General features: G+C 44.8%; 2 protein-coding genes across 13 annotated transcripts in view; one reads left to right on the plus strand and one right to left on the minus strand.

The window, feature by feature from the left end:
* The window catches only part of SYNE2 (spectrin repeat containing nuclear envelope protein 2), a 317,434-nt gene extending 314,753 nt beyond the window's left edge, over nt 1-2,681 (plus strand). For 7 of the 9 annotated variants that reach the window (XM_057542105.1, XM_057542104.1, XM_007192976.3 and 4 more), the window contains 3 exons: nt 615-698; nt 1,210-1,259; nt 1,542-2,681. In XM_057542105.1, coding sequence (XP_057398088.1) covers nt 615-698; nt 1,210-1,259; nt 1,542-1,764 — 357 coding nt within the window. In that variant the 3' untranslated portion in view covers nt 1,765-2,681. The remainder of the gene's footprint in view (nt 1-614; nt 699-1,209; nt 1,260-1,541) is intronic. The other 2 variants (XM_028169234.2, XM_007192975.3) reach the window with 1 other exon arrangement.
* Nucleotides 2,682-5,948: 3,267 nt separating this feature from the next.
* ESR2 (estrogen receptor 2) overlaps nt 5,949-17,788 on the minus strand; it is a 63,607-nt gene continuing 51,767 nt past the window's right edge. For 2 of the 4 annotated variants that reach the window (XM_057542109.1, XM_057542108.1), the window contains 2 exons: nt 13,019-13,199; nt 5,969-11,324 (listed from right to left, as the gene is read on the minus strand). In XM_057542109.1, the coding sequence (XP_057398092.1) occupies nt 11,138-11,324; nt 13,019-13,199 (368 nt within the window). In that variant the 3' untranslated portion in view covers nt 5,969-11,137. Of the gene's footprint in view, nt 11,325-13,018; nt 13,200-17,788 lie in introns of all 4 variants that reach the window. The other 2 variants (XM_028169235.2, XM_007192983.3) reach the window with 2 other exon arrangements.

The following is a 17,788-nucleotide window of genomic DNA, read 5'->3' on the forward strand; positions in this document are numbered from 1 at the left end:
TCTTCAAAGCCGCTTTGTCATTTGTAAGAGGGAGGCAGCAACGGTACCCATCAGTGTGGCTGGGGGTATGGAAAACAAGCCGGGTCCCTCCGTCGTTTCTGCCTTCTTGCCTTCACTGTTCTCACGTGATGGTTTCTGGTCCTCTCCCTGTCCTGGTCACTCTCCTCTCACCACTCTCTCATTTGTCTACCTTCTTCTCTTAAAATGTGATCCAGCTCAGAACAAATGGACTCACCAGACGTAGGGCAGCCCCTCCCCTCCATCCCAGAGTATATATCTTTCCTCCCGTGCAGCCCAGACTATGTGGCCACGTGATTACATCACCCACCGCAAGTTCACTGTCAGGCTGTTTCTGTCCCCCTCCTAATGTGTGCTCTGGGTTTTTAATGCAAGTGGCCGGCGGCCTCACCTTGTTTCCAACCCCTGTCATCTGAGAAAGGCCCTGTTAGAGGGGGGAGTGAGCGCACCAGAAGAGCCCCTCCTTTTAGAAGGATCACAGTGGGGAAGGGATGATCGGTGCAGTAAAGAACCTGCAGGAACCATGTTTTTGTGCTCTTGAGACTATTCAGAGCCTTCTGTTTCCCCGAACTGAACTCTTGGGGTGTGGATTTCAGAACCCAGACTCACCTCTGCCCAGCTTGGACGAAGCAGACCCCGGAGAGCCTCCAGCAACACCTCTGCCAGCTCCCCAAGCCAAGGTGAGAGCCCCCCTCTGCCAGGCGAACGACACTGGTTATTCTTGAAAGTTATTGAGATGACAGGGACTTGGACCTCCAAGGCCCCATCCAGTATTTCATGATAGCACAAATTTCTGCTTCAACCTGCTGGTCAGTAGAGCAGCTTACTCCAAAGATTTAAAAAAAAAAAAAAAAAACTTTTAAAGACCTAATGGAAAGGCTGTCTTGTGCTCAGTACTCTTCCCTGGTGGGATTGTGCTGGCTGTGGAAGCTGGGAGCCCTCCTGGCACTGCTGAAGGGGCTTCCTGATCTCTCCGTGGCAACAGGTCAACAGGCTGGAATGTGAAACTCTCCCTAGTTTAACTGAATTATTTCTTACTTCAGAGAGTGTAATCTCAAATGTATTACTCTAGGCTCAAAAGCTTGGCAGGAAGACAACCTAAGAAAGATGTATAATTTAAGAAGGAGGAACGTTTTATCATTGACAGGACTAAACTATCTAAAGTTTACTAATTGGATTATTTTTATCTAGCAGTTCAGAGCAGAGATAACTACAAAAGACAAGAGCAAGACAGCCAGCAGGTAACAGCATTACAACACCAGCAATGGGTTCCCTGTCCCACACTCCTCTCCCCTCAGCAGGCTTGCTAATGCCACTCTTAAGGTCTTTGGAAAAATTGGTTTGCTTGTTTTCTTCCATTTGGAAGGGGCTGGGCTTCCCTTCCAAAGCTGAATCCCAGCCGTTGGCCGCATTTTAATCTCAGGTCCTGATGTTTGTCTTTACGCAAGCAGGGGGGTCAGGTCACGGGAGTGGGGTTTGCCTCCGGAACCTCCGGATCAGCTCTCGACCTCCTCTGTTGCCAGGGCGCCCAGCCTCGCCGGCCCTGAAAGCTCACGGCCCGCGCGCTCCTTCGTCTCGCGGGTGATCAGGGCGGCGCTGCCCCTCCAGCTGCTCTTGCTGCTGCTGCTGTTCCTGGCCTGCCTGCTGCCCTCCTCCGAAGAGGACTACAGCTGCACTCAGGCCAACAACTTTGCCAGGTCCTTTTACCCCATGCTGCGGTACACCAACGGGCCACCCCCCACCTAGAGGCCGCCCGGCCGCAGCACCGCCCCCACCGGCCTCTCTGCGCAGTGCCCGATTCACAGCCCCAGACCCATCTGTGGGTGACTCTGAGCATTGGTCCAGGGACCACCTGCTGCGGACACCTCCCTCTGGGCGTGACCGGAGAGAGCTCTCTCAGGACCCAGGGCAGCTTTCAAATGATCTTCCCCCAGGGCAGGGAACCTGGGCGGCCCATCACCCCGGGCAGTTTGGCAAAGCTTAGTTGATTGGTTTCGGGATCTCTGGAAACTGCAGTTTCCCGAAGAGCCAAGCACTTTGTGAATTCTGATTTGTCAAACCACATTATTAACATGTAGTGAATATGGTCAGTGAACAGTAGTGTTCATCACATAATACACATTACAGAAACAAGCAAGCAGAGTCCGCCTCAGAAATGGTTCAGAAACTCACACGCACCCTTGGCTGATTGATTGAAACAATCATATTTAAAATGTTTAGAGTTAATTTTACTTCAATCAGCAGCAATCTTGGAGCTACAGGTTATAAAACCAAAATGTTCCGCTCAGTACTTAGGTCTGCTCTTTTATATTGCTTTAAATTTTTAAAGAAATTATATTGCATGGATGTGGTTATTTGTGCATATTTTTTAACAATGCAGAATCTGTATGAATAATGTAAACTTTGATTTTTTTAAAAAAATCAGATTTTAGCTTGAGCTTTTTGACTAATGTACAGTAAATGCCAAACAAACAAACTACAGACTTGATAGGGACATTTTTGTAAGTTAATTTTATAAGACTTTTCACATTTAAAGTGGTGCTTCAGGTTTTGTTTAACTGTTTGGCCACGGGCGGGTGGGGGGTTGGTCCAGAGACTTGAAGCTGTTTGTTTGTGGTATGTACAACTCAGATGTTTCTCATTAAAAGAAAACAAAAAAGCCATACTTTTGTCGTACTAGATTATATTACAAAGCAGTTAAACGTTATGTGTAATCTTCCATAGAGCAAAAATTATTTTTTAAATATTTGAGGGGATTTGTGGGTTTTACAGATTTTGAGCTAAGCTTTATATTCTACTTATTTATCTTTGTACAGAATAACTTCTTATGAGATCTAGAAACCGACACCTGTATAGGAGGTGATTACCCCGTGCCTGAGCCTCCAATGCTGTAGGAGGTGATGAGGGCAGTACAGTGTGGAAGGTGAACGTGAAAGGATCATTTCACCCAGATTTTTGTATTCTCAGCTCCCTCCAGAGTGAACTAACACATAGTGTTTAACAAACGTTACAGACAAAGCCGTCTGCTTTCCATTTCCAGCACCACTGTCTATTATTTCCCACCCAAACAAAGAGTGTGATTAGAAGTTACTGATTCAAATGGAACAGAATTGAGAGCCCAGAAATAAACCCACACACCTACGGTCAATTAATCTTCAACAAAGGAGGCAAGAATATGTAATGGGAAAAAGACAGTCTCTTCAGCAAGTGGTGCTGGGAAAGCTAGACAGCCACATGTAAATCAGTGAAGTTAGCTTCTCACCATGCACAGAAATAATAAACTCAAAATGGCTTAAAGACTTAAACATAAGACAGGACACCATAAAACTCCTAGAAGCAATCATAGGCAAAATGGTCTCTGACATAAATCTTACCAGTGTTTTCTTAGGTCAGTCTCCCAAGGCAATAGAAATAAAAACAAAAGGGACCTAGTCAAACTTACAGGCTTTTGCACAGCAAAGGAAACCATAAAACGAAAAGACAACCTACAGAATGGGAGAAAATATTTGCAAACGATGAGACCAACAAGGGCTTAATTTCCAAAATATACAACAGCTCATACAGCTCAACAACAAAAAACAAACAACCCAATCAAAAAATGGGCAGAAGACCTAAACAGACATTTCTCCAAAGAAATACAGATGGCCAACAGGCACATGAAAAGATGCTCAACATCGCTAATTATTAGAGAAATGCAAATCAAAACTACAATGAGCTACCACCTCACACTAGTCAGAATGGCCATCATTAAAAAGTCTACAAATAACAAATGTTGGAGAGGGTGTGGAGAAAAGGGAACCCTCCTACACTGTTGGTGGGAATGTAAGTTGGTGCAGCCACTGCGGAAGACAGTATGGATGTTCCTCAGAAAACTAAAAATAGAGTTGCCATATGACCCAGCAATCCCACTCCTGGGCATATATCCAGAGAAGACTATAATTCAAAAAGATACATGCACCCCTATGTTCATAGCAGCACTCTTCACAACAGGCAAGACATGGAAACAACCTAAATGTCCATTGACAGATGAATGGATAAAGAAGATGTGGCACATATATACAATGGAATACTACTCAGCCATAAAAAAGAATGGAATATGCCATTTGCAGCAACATGGATGCAACTAGAGATTATCACACTAAATGACATACTAAGTCAGAAAGACAAATACCATATACCGCTTATATATGGAATTTAAAATATGACACAGGGACTTCCTTAGTGGTCCAGTGGTTAAGACTATGTGCTGCTAATGCAGGGGGCCCGGGTTCAATCCCTGGTCAGGGAACTAGATCCTGCATGCCGCAACTAAGAGCCTGCATGCCGTAACTAAAGATCCCACATGCTGCCACTAAAAGATCCCGCATGCCACAACTAAAAATCCTGCATGCCTCAACTAAAGATCTTGTGTGCCACAACTAAGACCCAGCGCAGCCAAATAAATATTTTTTGAAAAATAAAATATGACACAAATGAACATATCTATGAAACAGAAACAGAATCACAGACATAGAGAACAGACGTGGTTGCCAAGGGGGAGGGGGTGGGGGAGGGATGGAGTGGGAGTCTGGGGTTCACACGTGTAAGCTTTTATACAGAGAATGGATAAACAAGGTCCTACTGTATAGCACAGGGAACTATATTTAATATCCTGTAATAAACCATAATGGAAAAGAATATGGAAAAAAAAAGTTACTGACCCAGTTCCTCAGTTACCTGCTCCTAACCTGCATCTCTTGACACTCGGGAGACACCATGGACTCGAAGCAGTCTTGGTCTCTCTCTCCTTCTCTGCAAAATGCAAACCTTGGGGAAGCCAAGGAAGCTTGTCAGTAGATGAAGGCCAGACTTCAGCACTGGTGGCCCTTGTGTGGGTCAGACACCCCAGGATGTGTGCAATTCACCAGTAGCTTTATGTAAAGGGACCAGCTGAAGAGAACTGTCTTCCCTTTACCAAATTGTTGGAAGTGATATGGACACAAAGGTACTGCTTTACCATGCAACCTCAAAGTCTCTTTTAACTCTAAAATAATCCATCTCTTTTCATGGATTACAATAACCGTAGAGGGAAATTTAAGTGAAAATATTACCCAAACTTTTTCTTTAAGCCATTGAGTTGGTTAGAAGGTCCTTGCTCCTGGTTCTCCAGAGGCAAAAGGCAGAATCTCTACCTCCTTCCCTTCTTTCCAGCCCAAAGGAGGTGACTATTCTAGAGACCTTTTCTGCCTGTAAGGAGGGACTCTGGGGCAAGTCCAAGTTGCAGAGAAAGGAGAGTGTTACTTGCATTTTCAAGTCTAATGATGCACACCAACTCTCAGGATAGAGGCCTTTGAGTCTTGAGTCTGTACTCCAGGCTTCTACCCCAGGGAAGCCTTCCTTCACCCACAGCTCAGTGTGTTCCCCAGCTCTTGTTATGAAATAATCTGTGTTTTACACCTTCAAGAGATTTTGCATCTTCCATTCCCCACGTGCAAGAGAAATTTTCAAGTGACCCTTGGCATTAAGTTAGCGTCAGTATGAAGGAATTACTTTTCTCTCCATCCCTCATGGGGTATAATACTAATTGACTCAAATGAGGTAATTACAAAAAATTACCCCCCAAACTGATGCATTGCATACCAGGATTTTCATATTTGTGAGCTGCATTTTACTTGAGCATACAGTGCCTTTGGTCATAAATCACACGTGTGAGATTAGCTGACTAAAGATTAAATTGCTGCTGTTTAAAAAGTCTTCAGCAGTTTAAGTCAGAGATTCTTAACTCTTGAAATTCTATGTAAGCATTTTGTTTATGTACCTTTGTCCAGGAAGAGTGTCTGTGCTTTTCATCAAATTCTTAAAGGGCTCTGCAAACCTAAAACAGAATAGAATTCAGAATAGAATGGGAACACTGACTACTTAGCCTAATTACTGAAAGTTCTTATACTCCCAACAAATACATTTTTAAAACCAAAATTATGAAAAAACACTTTATTTAGCTTATGTCACATTAAACTTCTTTCTGCAACAGTTCCATAGACATTAAAAGCACACAGCAAAGAAAAAGTAGTACCTGGAGGAATGGAAAGCAGGTTTCAAAATCTGATTTCACACAACAGCAGACATTCATTTGTCAAAAGGCCCAAATTTAAAAGCCTGCTTAATGGTACAGAGCATTCATCTGAAAAAAAATGACAAGTTATAGCCAGCCAGTGGGCTCTGAGGTACACAGGACCACTGAATAACAACGTTACAGGACCTACAGTCATGGCACTTAGACACCCAGCACAAAAAGAGAAACGCGGCAGCACAGATTGTAGAGTTACAGGAACTGTTGTGGCCTAGCATATCGTCAGAGCTTTGTCGTTCCCTTAAAGGAAGCCCACCATCACATAACACCGACTGGCCCCACAAGTGAATAGGACCCTCGGAATTCAAAAAAAAAAAAAAAGAAAAGAAAAAGGATCCTTGACTCCAACGCAACAAAAAGGGTTATAAGAATAACACCGCAGAGAATGCACATCTTTGAGCTGCCACTTTGAGCCAAAGTTCCAGCAACTTGGAGAGCTGTAAAGAATAAATGCATGTGTTTTGCACTGCAGTAGACTAGACTCCACGGGGAAGCATCAGTGCCTAAAAGGTGTGAGAATTTTACACGGGTAAGTTTCCAGGGAATCTACTTCACGGCAACACATCTGGGGAAAATGATGACAGGAGGAGGTGACGGCAGTGCCACCCACGAGCTTATGAGCCCAGGATGGGAGGATAGGAATGATGTAATTCATCTTATTTTTCCCCACCTGTCACGGCTGCTATTCTGTAAAGGTTCACGCAGACCCCATCTAAGCTGAGAAGGCAGAGGGTACAGTAGAAGGCAACCATAACGTAACCGTGTCTCCTCTATGCACCGAGACGCAGCTCAAGCAGCAGAAGCAAGTCTGTAGCAGGAGCGGTGCTGGCCAGGCAGGCAGAAGACCTGAATTCTGGTCCCAGTTTTGCCGTTACATAGTTTTATGACCTTCAGCAGGTCCATTTACCCCTCTGGGCTTTAATTTACACGTGTACAAAAGATGGGACTGAACTCTCTTCTACAGGGTGTTCTGGAAATGGAGCCATTTAAACCAGAGTAGCCGTGCATGTCAGATTGCATTTGACGAAAGGATTCTGCAGTCTAAAAGTATTCTTCCTTTAGTTTTTTTAAACCGCATGATTACTTTCAGCTCTGTCACTTACTCCCTGCGTGACCTTGAGCAAGTTTGCTTAGACTCTAGGTTCCAGAGCCAGAAAACTGGGATAACAGCAATTAGTATGAAGATTAAATATGAATGTATGAGGCACTGAGCACTGTGCCTGGCACACAATGTTCCGCAAATACTATTTTTGGGTACTAAACAATGTATTTTTATCATTTCCTTCATATAACCTTTATTATGTCTTTTTAAGATTTTTGAGCAGTTTAAAGAAATGTCAAATCTTAAATAAAAATGTTTCGTTTCAAAATAGACTAGAAACTGAAGGTTCACCTTTGAATTTGAAAAGGTACCAATATATGCAAGTTTCTTAGCAGATTTAAATAACAACCAAACTCGGTTTTCACATGCTAGAACATTCTAGAATTGCTTCAACATAGCTTATAGATATGAATATATAACGTAGCTCTGCCAAGAATTGGGAACTGATATTTTTTAAGTGAAACTGAAAATAATTGGTCTTCCAGCTGAGTTAGCAGAGGAAGTAATCCAGATAAAGACTGTCTCACCGAATAGCTTTTGTTGATTTTGCATGGTTTTGTTTTTAATAGTTAAGACCCTCCAGAAACGTTCTTGAGCTGACAACTTAATCTGCTGCTCCCACCACAATTTTTGAAGATAAATCTCTTCAAAAATTATTTTAGGGTTGAATCCTTTGTAGTTAGTCCTGGTGGACAATTGAGCATGTGACAGGCCTGAGGCCACAAGGAGAGGATGTGGTGGGGACGGAGGGAGATGCAGTCGGAACGTGGACAACTCACTGCGCGGCCCTCCTGGGGTGGCCCATGTGGGTCCTTTTCAGCGGTTGCCAGCTCTCCCAGGAACCTGCGTGAACACTGCGCTAGGGGTTTCTGTATTAAGAATATTCCATGTTAATTATCATTAAAATTTGTCTCTATGATTCCCATATTAGACATTCATGTTTTTGGAATTCAGCTCAAATATCACTCATCTCCCACAACTAAGTTTGGCGTATTAAATGATCACTTACAAACCAAAATGTAAGAAAGGAATCTCACCATACGAGTCTAAGGCAAAGCTGAGCATCCCTTTTCCATGATACATAAAATGTAGTTGGGTGGGTTATTTTTTTTTCCAATACTCAATTTAATTCTTGTTTACAGTTGTCAGGTCCTATCCTCTCTAGTTAATTCCTTTTAAAAACTGAACTTGAAAACACTGTGCTTAGCTATGGGAGAAATTCAAGTTGCCCATGGACCATTTGGGTGGGTAGATACCCTCCCCCAAAAGAAGACGTTTAAAAGAAAGCACTATGTTTTGTTTTGTTTTGTTTTTTAAGAAAGCACTATTAATAAGAAATGGCTAATCTTTAAAATGGACATGGAGGTTTTACTCAAAACCCAGAAAAACAGCAGCCTGACTTTGCACTTTGTCATCCTTAGAGGACACGTTTGGAGCTGCTGGGAACAGAGATTCACACACTTCATCTGAAAGGGGGAAAGGGCCCTAGAATACTCAAAACAAAACAAAGAACACCTTTAAACTATAGACCTTATTATCTCAGTGACCTACTTGGCCCAGACCCCAGTCTAAGAGACAGCCTTGCACCAGGGCGGCCTCTCAGGTTGGACTGACTGACCGGGTTCCTCAGCACACCTAGGTGAGACCACAGCCAAGAAGAAATGACCAAAAGTGTTACATACATGCTCCAAATGCAGTGAAACAAGCAGCCCCAAGAAGCATGCAGGAGTGTCTGTGGAAAACGGGCAGCGGGCACTGGAGGAGTTTTCATAAGAGCGTGCACCGTGCGGGTGACACACAGGGTGCGGCGCAGACAGGTGCTGGGACACCTGAGACAAATCGGTTGCCTACCTTGGCGCCCAAATCCAACCTGCAAAACTTCACTACATAGTAATGGGGTTGCGGCTTCGACCTCATTCTGTGTGGTTTTTGTTTTTTTATTTTTGCTTTTTCAACCTGGGAGTCTCTTCTATAAATACAATTAAGAGAATTTCATTGGAATAACTGTTCACGGCTGCCTTCCTTTGCCTCCTGCTTCCCACTCTCTAGCCTCCATCCCCCTTGTTTGTCATGGGGGCTCCTAAACTGGCTGGAAAGAAAGAAAATTGACCTGCTGGAAAACACTGGTTCCCTCGTTCCTACAAAATCAAAAATATTTGCTGTACTCAAGCTTGCTGAGGCTGCAACATCGAGTCACTAAGAATAATTTCACATCACCTCAGAATACAGACAACGGTGTGTTCTCTAGGTACATGGCCAAGAGTTTCCGATACAGCTTTGCTCAACTTTTTTAGTAAAACTGCATTGATATCAAAATTAAGAATTATTCAAGATCACACTGGCAGAAACCAACCTTATGTTATTGAATGTAATCTTCCTAATGACTTTGGTTTACTGTGGCTAGCATATTTCTGTATTTACTATTTTCAAAAAGTGTGTTTAATCTCCTATCATAAGGTAATTTTTAAAAACATTGCAAAAATCACACATGATTATTTAACTACTCTCTTCCAAAGTATAGATGTAACTCGTTTTATGCATTCACTATGTTCCTGAAAATTTGTATGAAAATTTCAGTTTTTAAAAAGTGAGTTAAAATTGTAATTTCAGAGGCGCTTTGTCACCGTGTCCTATTTATGTTCCACTTGGAATAAGAACTAGTATCTTACTTTTTATTTCACCCAGCCCACCATATAAATGTTCTGATAAGAAAATATTCTAGAAGAGCCCTAGGGTATAAAAGAATTTTCTTGCTATAAATACTTACCCTAAATATTTCTCTTTTTTAAATAGAGTTCACAATCTTGTTCAAGTGGTACGCTCACCCCGTCTATACGGTTTGGCCCTGAACCTGACACGCTGACGTGTGTGTAGCTGTTCATCCTTCCGTGCAAGAGCATGCCTCACACACACAGCCTGAAGTGTCCCTGTCTCCCCTGGGTGGCTGATGTGGCAGTTGTGGCTGCCCCAGGGGAGCACTGTGGCTGTGACCCACACCCACAGGAGAAACCCCATTCCTGCAAACACTGGTCCTTTCTCTAGCACACACACGGGGCCCCTTGGGACAAGAGAGTTTTAACAAAGGGCAATTCCAGGGGTAGGGGTATTTAAATCTCCACACTTCTCCATGAAGGTGATCTCACTCACACACACACACACACACACACACACACACACACACACACACACATACACCAAGTAATTTGTAGGCTTTCTGAATGCAAACCAAGAGGGGTAAACCTGCATGAAGGTGGCAGCAAGGTCTTGGGGGATGAACATGGCTCGCATCTCAACTTGACCACTGGTTCCCTAGGTCACATTCCCTCTGGCCTTGGATAGAGTCACAGCAATACGTGACATCTGTCCTCACAGGCCTGTGAGGTAGGTGTGTGGAACCAGTTAGTTGACTGCCGTCGTGGTTTTCAATCCTACAATCAAGTGGTCCAGAAGGCAGCATACAAAGGACTACTTCTGCGGGCAGGTTAAGTGGCACAATAAAGCTTAGTCCCCTTCCTGTGCATGTGCCACATTCTCTCCCCTTTCTACTTGACAACGCTTCCAAGTCAGATTTCCACCAATCATTCCAAAAGCTGTAAGAAGATGTTTTCCAAAGGGTGGGAGGGAGATGGGAAGTGAGAGGGACCACAATGAGATCCCATGAGGCCAAGCAAGACATAAACTCTGCACTCAAACATGCCCCCTGGTGACAAGGAGCACTGGCTTTCTCACCCTGACTCCTGGGAAGTAGGGAGGTCGGGGAAGGATGGTCTTGAGGGGCCATATGAGGGATCACACAGCAGAAAGCCGATGAAGCCCGCCCCCTCCTGGTGGGGCTCACGATTTGTGCTGGAGTTCACGCTTCAGCCTCTGCCCTCCTCTGCAGCCTGACCACACCGCAGGGCTTGGCATCACTGAGCCTGGGGGTTCTGGGAGCCCTCTTTGCTCTCACTCTCCTCCACCAGGCTGCACTCGGACCCTGTGACCGAGGACTTGCTGCCGCGAAGTGTGTGGGCATTCAGCATCTCCAGCAGCAGGTCGTAGACGGGGACCACATTTTTGCACTTCATGTTGAGCAGGTGTTCCATGCCCTTGTTACTAGGGGGACAAAAAGGTGCTGAGATTCCTTCCTGAAGCGGCCAAGGGAAGTCTGACATTTTCCCCGACAGAGCCCGTCCCCCACCCCCGCCCCTGCTCTTCTTCCAGCCCTTTGCTAGCTATGGTTCTTGCATCTGTCTCCTCCAATGATCTACACGTAAGGACAAGTACAATGTCCTATGGACCTTGGTGTCCCACCACCCACCCACAATGGCCTGATAGCACCAGCACATAGTGTGATGGGGTCTCGCTGTTCACCATAGTTATGTCTACACAGTCTTTGCAAACACTGAACCATTGCTACTGGGAGAAATACAGGGTTAGGTTCTGAGAGGTCCTGGTCCCAACATTTTCATCAGCCCATGAATACATAACCTTGTTTCTTCTGAGTTATTGTTATAAAGACACTTTAACACATACAGTCCATTCACTAACATTTAACTCACGGCCTATAGCACTAAAATTCATGCCTGAACAAAGTGTATCTAACACGTATATTTTTTCTGTAGGGACATCACAGGTTTCTTGCGCTTAGGAACACTAGAGAGCACTTCAGCACTATGCTTGGGGTCATTTTTAGACAGTGAAATCCCCAACAAAGCACAAAAATGGCAAAACAAGGCACTAAATAGACCACGTAATGGACCCTTGTTTACAGTATGAGAGCTGGTAACGTAAGTATGGGTAACTCAAATTTTTTGCCATGCTGCATGTGTCCTCGAATGACCTCAAAAGTGCCATGAGTATTGATTTGGGGGTTACCAATAAATTTTAGCAAGCAGGCAAATTCACAAATAGGGAATCTGTGATTAATGAGGATGGACTGTTTCTGCTCTGCAAATGGTCATGTGCTGAGTAATCATTAAAGAGGAAACAGAGGCAGAGGTCATTTCCATTTCCTCCCCCTTGGTAAAATTCTTGAGGTGTGTGTTGTCCTTTCTCACCACCCCCAGACTTCCCTCATCCTCGAGGGAGCACCTACCTTCCATCCTCATCTCCCCTCTTCCAGCCCCATGGCAGGGCTACCCTCCTCCTGGGTGACAGCAAGCACTGAGCCGCATGGTACCAGCATGAAACCATCATCGCACACCATCCCCCTCCATGAGCGCGCACAATTTCCATTTCCTGAATACACTCTACCCACGCCCTGCCTTCCCAACCTACTGGGCTCACTAGTTCTCTTAGGTCTCACTCTTAACATCCTGATGCTATCGTAAGAAAAGAACAGCTCTTAGGGAAGCCTTTGTGTACCTCCCCAGCCTCAGAGCTGATCTAGAGGAGCTGGGTTTAACCTCTTCAGGAAAAGACCTCAGGACCCCAGCCCTGGGTAGTGCAGAAAGAGGTGACAGTTCACTCTAGGAGAGGAACTAACTGCCCCTTTCAGAGCTCCATAAACAAGCTAAAAGCCCCAGCAACTGAATACCAGATGAGCCACACAGGACGCCATAAAAAGCTCCTATGAGGACCATGCCACATTCAGTGCTCGCTGTGGCCGGTCTTTGGTTACAGGTGTGTGCACTGATGATGCACCCCCTTCCCTTTCAGGGGTTCATTTTCCCTTAAAGGTGGCAGTTCTGCCTTATCCATCTCAAAGTTGCACAACCCTTCTTCCAAAGCTCTTCACCCTCCTCTGGGCATGTGCACAGCCCCCTCCCACCACGCACCCCGTGGAGCAGCACCCGAAGGGATTGTACCTGGCGTGCCTGACGTGAGAAAGGAGCATCAGCAGGTTAGCCAGGCGGACGGACTGCTGCTGGGAGGGGATGCCGCTCTTGGCGATTACCCAGACCAGAGCATCCGTCACAGCGTTCAGTAGATGAGCCAGTTTCTTGCTGCTGTCGGCCTCCTGGGGTGCTGCAGCTGTAGGGTACACACCTGGACAAAGCATAAAAAAGCCGCGAGTCACTGCCCTGAGAGGAGAAAACGGAAGTCGTGTGCTCAGCCACTAGGCGTGCATCCGTTCTCCAGAAGGGAGGCCAAAGTGATCTGGGTTGCTCTGACATCTGCATGTCTGGTGAGACCTTAAAAGCATGGTTTCACCTGTGCATGGTGTCCTTGTCTCCCAAGAGCCAGCCCTGTCACTGAGCTGCAAGGGAAAGCCTTCCAGCTGAATGCCGGATGAACGCAGGCAGACTCAATGGACTCTCAGAGGGCCCCCTGGTCCAAAAGTGTGGCCTTGCCAAACAGGAAATGTATCTAGTTGCCTCAAACCACGACATGGTGTATCTCAGCTGCAGCAACAAATACCCACATGGAGATGGTCAGAAAGTGAGATTAACTCAAATTTTAGTCCCTAAGAGGGCCCCTCATCTACGGGGAGTTTAATAAACATAAACTAATCACCACTGCTATGCCGCCTCCCCCCACCCGTGTGCCACGTGCAGACGGCCACGGCAGGGCCACTGCCACCTCTGTCCAGGCCCTCAGCATCTTCCTTCAGGTAATGCCTTGCTGGAGCAGGAAGATCACCAATCTGGAATCAGACAGACCTACTCTATATCCACCGTCTCTCGCCCTCTGACCCCTGACCAGTCACCCAGCTCCTCCAGCCTCAGCTCCTCACTGAGCAAAGCTTACAGCCACATGTCTACCTCCCCATGAGGTGGGTTGCTTCCCCCTTCCTGCCTGGCCCGGTGTTTAATTCCCCTCTGACTCTAAGAACAGAGATACTTGGCCTCCCAAAGGTTGCAAAACAACCGCTCAGGTAAATCTTGCCCTACTACCCCCTCGCCCACCAACCCTGACTCCTTGATTCCTGGCAGCAGAGAATTAATTAGCTTCTCTTCCAGGCTTTCGATTTCAAAGAATAAATAGCAAATACGTGAAGTCAACGGGGGAGCTGCCGACTTTTGACTGTAATGAGAACGAAGGATGGCTGGCACTCTATCATCCGCAGAATTGGTTTTGGCAGTTTTTGTTCTCTACTTTTATTGGCATTTCCAGTTCAATTAATGCAACTCAGTTCAACACAGTTCAGTTAAGGCAAGGGACACACTGAACCACAACCATGCCAGTGCAGCGCTTTGCCACATCCCTAGGGGCATGTCCCTCCATGATGTCTGATGATGCAGATTTAAAATATTCAGCTTTGGCCCAGAAGCTGCTGCTCTAACCCATCTGCTCACCTTGTTCCTCACAGTGACTCTTCCGGGCTCCCTGGCATGCTGGGCTCAAGCCTCCCATTGACCCCCATGGCAAATGACCTGCCCTCTCACTGCCCCCCACCTTCCACTCAACATGCCCTTGAGTGTCCAAAATGAAAAATGCAGATCATGTGGCGCCCTTCAATGAATTCCCAGCTCTTGGGGTAGAGTCCAGACCACTTGGGGCAGTTATCAACGTACCAGGCCTCTCTCTGCTCTTCGCATCCTCAGTTCCCCGCACACCTCACCTTGAACACTACTTTCAATTCCTTTAACAGGTGATGCCCTGAGCATACTGAACTTTCTGCTTAGGAATGCTCTTCCTTCCCTCCCCTCCTCCACCCCATCTCCTCCTCCTCTCCACATCCCCTCCTCTTGCTTATCTACATCCATTCCTCCTTTAGATTCCAGCCTGGTTATGAACTTCCTTGTGGAAGCTTCCCTGACTTCCCTCTGGTTTGGGCTCTCCTCTGAAGCTCCAAAGGTGCCCTGTGCTTCCCCAGCAGAGGGCAGTATGTTGTCCTACACGCTGGATGTCCTCATACACACGCTCTGACCCTCAGTGAGACTGGATATAAGTACTGTGCAGGCACAGACCCTGTCTATTTGTTTGCCATTATATACCCATCACCTATTACAATGACTGGCATGGAGTAAGCCCTCATACATGGAAGAATTAGACTGAATTTACATAGGTTCAAATTTTTAGCCAATCACACCATTATAATTGAAATGATAAATACGCATGTTGATGCATATTTTAGGTACATACACAGAAAATTATTAATCAAATGAAAGCTTAGAGAAAATTATTTTAAGCTTATTTTCCCTTAAAATTGACCCTGGCTGCATTAACAAGTACTTTCTTTTAACTACCCTTTAGTCTATTCTGCTACATGAAATGTGCTCCATGTATTTCTACTGCCATAAAGAAATCTTACAGCTTTGGATTCTAAAAGGAGTCAAAATTATGTACCTGTACATATGTCAGTCTAAAGTGACAAAAAGTGAAAATATAAAAATATTTGGCTAGTATACAAATGTTCACAGCAATATTACTCATAATAGCCCAAAAGTGGAAACAACCTAAATGTCCACCAACTGATGAATGGATAAACAAAATGTATATCCATACAATGGAAGATTCCTGAGCCATAAAAAGGAATGAAGCAAGGCAGAAATAGAGACACAGATGTAGAGAACAAACATATGGACACCAAGGAGGGAAAGGGGTGGGGGGGGGTGTGGGATGAACTGGGAGATTGGGATTGACATATATACACTAATATGTATAAAATAGATAACTAATGAGAACCTGCTACATAGCACAGGGAACTCCACTTCGCTGTACAGTAGAAACTAACACAACACTGTAAAACAACTATACCCCAATAAAAATAAAAAAATAAAAATAAAAAGCAGAATGCCAAAAAAAAGGAGTGAAGTACTGACACATGCTACAACTTGGATGAAATATCATGCTAAGTGAAAGAAGCCAGCCACAAAGGTCTACATTTTTATGATTCCATTTATATGAACTGTCCAAAATGGGCAAATCTATACAGACAGAAAGTAGATTAGTGGTTGCCCAGGACTATAGGTGGGACAGAGATTGAAGAGTGACAGCTAGATTGGGGAGTACAGGATTTCTTTTAGGGTGACGAAAAATGTTCTAAAGCTGGTTTTGATGATGGCTGCACAAGTCTACGGATATACTAAAAACCACTGAATTGTACACTTTAAATGGGTGAATTGAATGGCATATGAATATCACAATAAAGCTGTAATTTTAAAAAGTAATAAAGTGAATCTTCAGAACCAAAATTGCAGTAACATAAAAGCTTCTCAGTACCTCCTTATGTCTGACCAAGGCTCCCCTCAGATAACCTGTGTTGGCTATTGGGTCACCTTCTTCATAAACGAGCAGTCACTGCCAAGGGTGAGCCCTGGATCTTCTACAAGCTGTGGGGTCAGCACAGCTCCATACAGGGCTCAGGGTCCATCACTGATGAGGGGTTTGGGGATAAGGGTCACTGCGGTTCTGTAAAGGCATGTGCCGTATCAATTTTACATATGGGGAAAGATTTTACGTACAAAAAGATTAACCTATACAAAATCATCCTGGGAAGGAACTGGGCTGTACAATACCCATTTTGCTGCCTGCCTCTCTTTTCAGTCAGCAGTGCTGTGCCTGCACTTTGGGCATTCACGTACCCTCTTGCTCATCAGACACATAGGTACAGGGTAATCGCTAAGTGGCAGGCCCCAGGAGGGGCAAGAGACAAGACGCATAGCCCCCAGAATGCTCACTGCCCAGACACACAGGAAACGGTAAGGATTAACTCCTTCCAGCCCCCAAGAGTTAAGAACATCAGATTTCATTTTAGAACCAAATTAAATGACGTTTCCTAAAACTAAAGAAATACAGTAAAAAAGTCAAGATCTTGGCACACCACCACACACATACCAAAGAAAGTAAAATAAAATCAAGGACACAATTTCCTTTCCTCTTTATCGCCTGGGAACAGCTGTGTGCTCCTTTCACCAGCCCACCTGATGACATTCTGAGCAGCACATGGGGAGAGATGGGCAACCCCCCCAACATCTGCCATGTCCTAAGGGTTCAAAGGATGAAGATATAAGCTCGCCTCAACTGAAAGCAAATAAGTCAGAAGAGATAAAGTGTTTAATAAAAATTCCAGAATACTAACCAAAGGAAAAATATTCTGGCTTTTGGGAGGTGTATGTGGGGTTTTGTTTGCCTGTTTGCTTTGAGGGAAGAACCTCTAGCTATGACCATCCCCTTTATCACCACCTCCTAACCCAGCACCATAAGAACAGACTGATGTTGGAAAGGTGTTGGTGATATGGACCCAGGAGGCTGATGTCTACAATGCCTTGCCCCCATGTTCTCCATCAATAGAAAAGCACCCATCTGGCCTCTTTGGCATCCTTCTGTGTGTCCTTTTGTATCTTGACCTTCTCTGCCCACCCACGTCATGGGAACCCTCCCCATAAACTCAGAGTGAACCAGGGCTTGAGTTGATATCTCTTAATAATTTTCTTCATGTAAAATAGGATTACCTGGTTCTAACTATTTCTTTCATTTAATGAAAAGTTTCATCCACATGAAAACTTTGTAATGAAAAGTCACAAAAGTTTGCAAAGCCCTACAATTGTTTAGATAAATAGATCTTATTCCTAATTTTAAATACTTTAAAAGACTAATTATTTGCAGATTGATTCCACTCTGTTTCCTAGATTCAGTAGCCTCTAATGCTATCCAAGGGAGGACTTCCCTAGTCTCCAGGTTTCTGGGTG

Source organism: Balaenoptera acutorostrata, chromosome 3 (assembly GCF_949987535.1).
Source record: "Balaenoptera acutorostrata chromosome 3, mBalAcu1.1, whole genome shotgun sequence".
NCBI classification, from domain to species: domain Eukaryota; kingdom Metazoa; phylum Chordata; class Mammalia; order Artiodactyla; family Balaenopteridae; genus Balaenoptera; species Balaenoptera acutorostrata.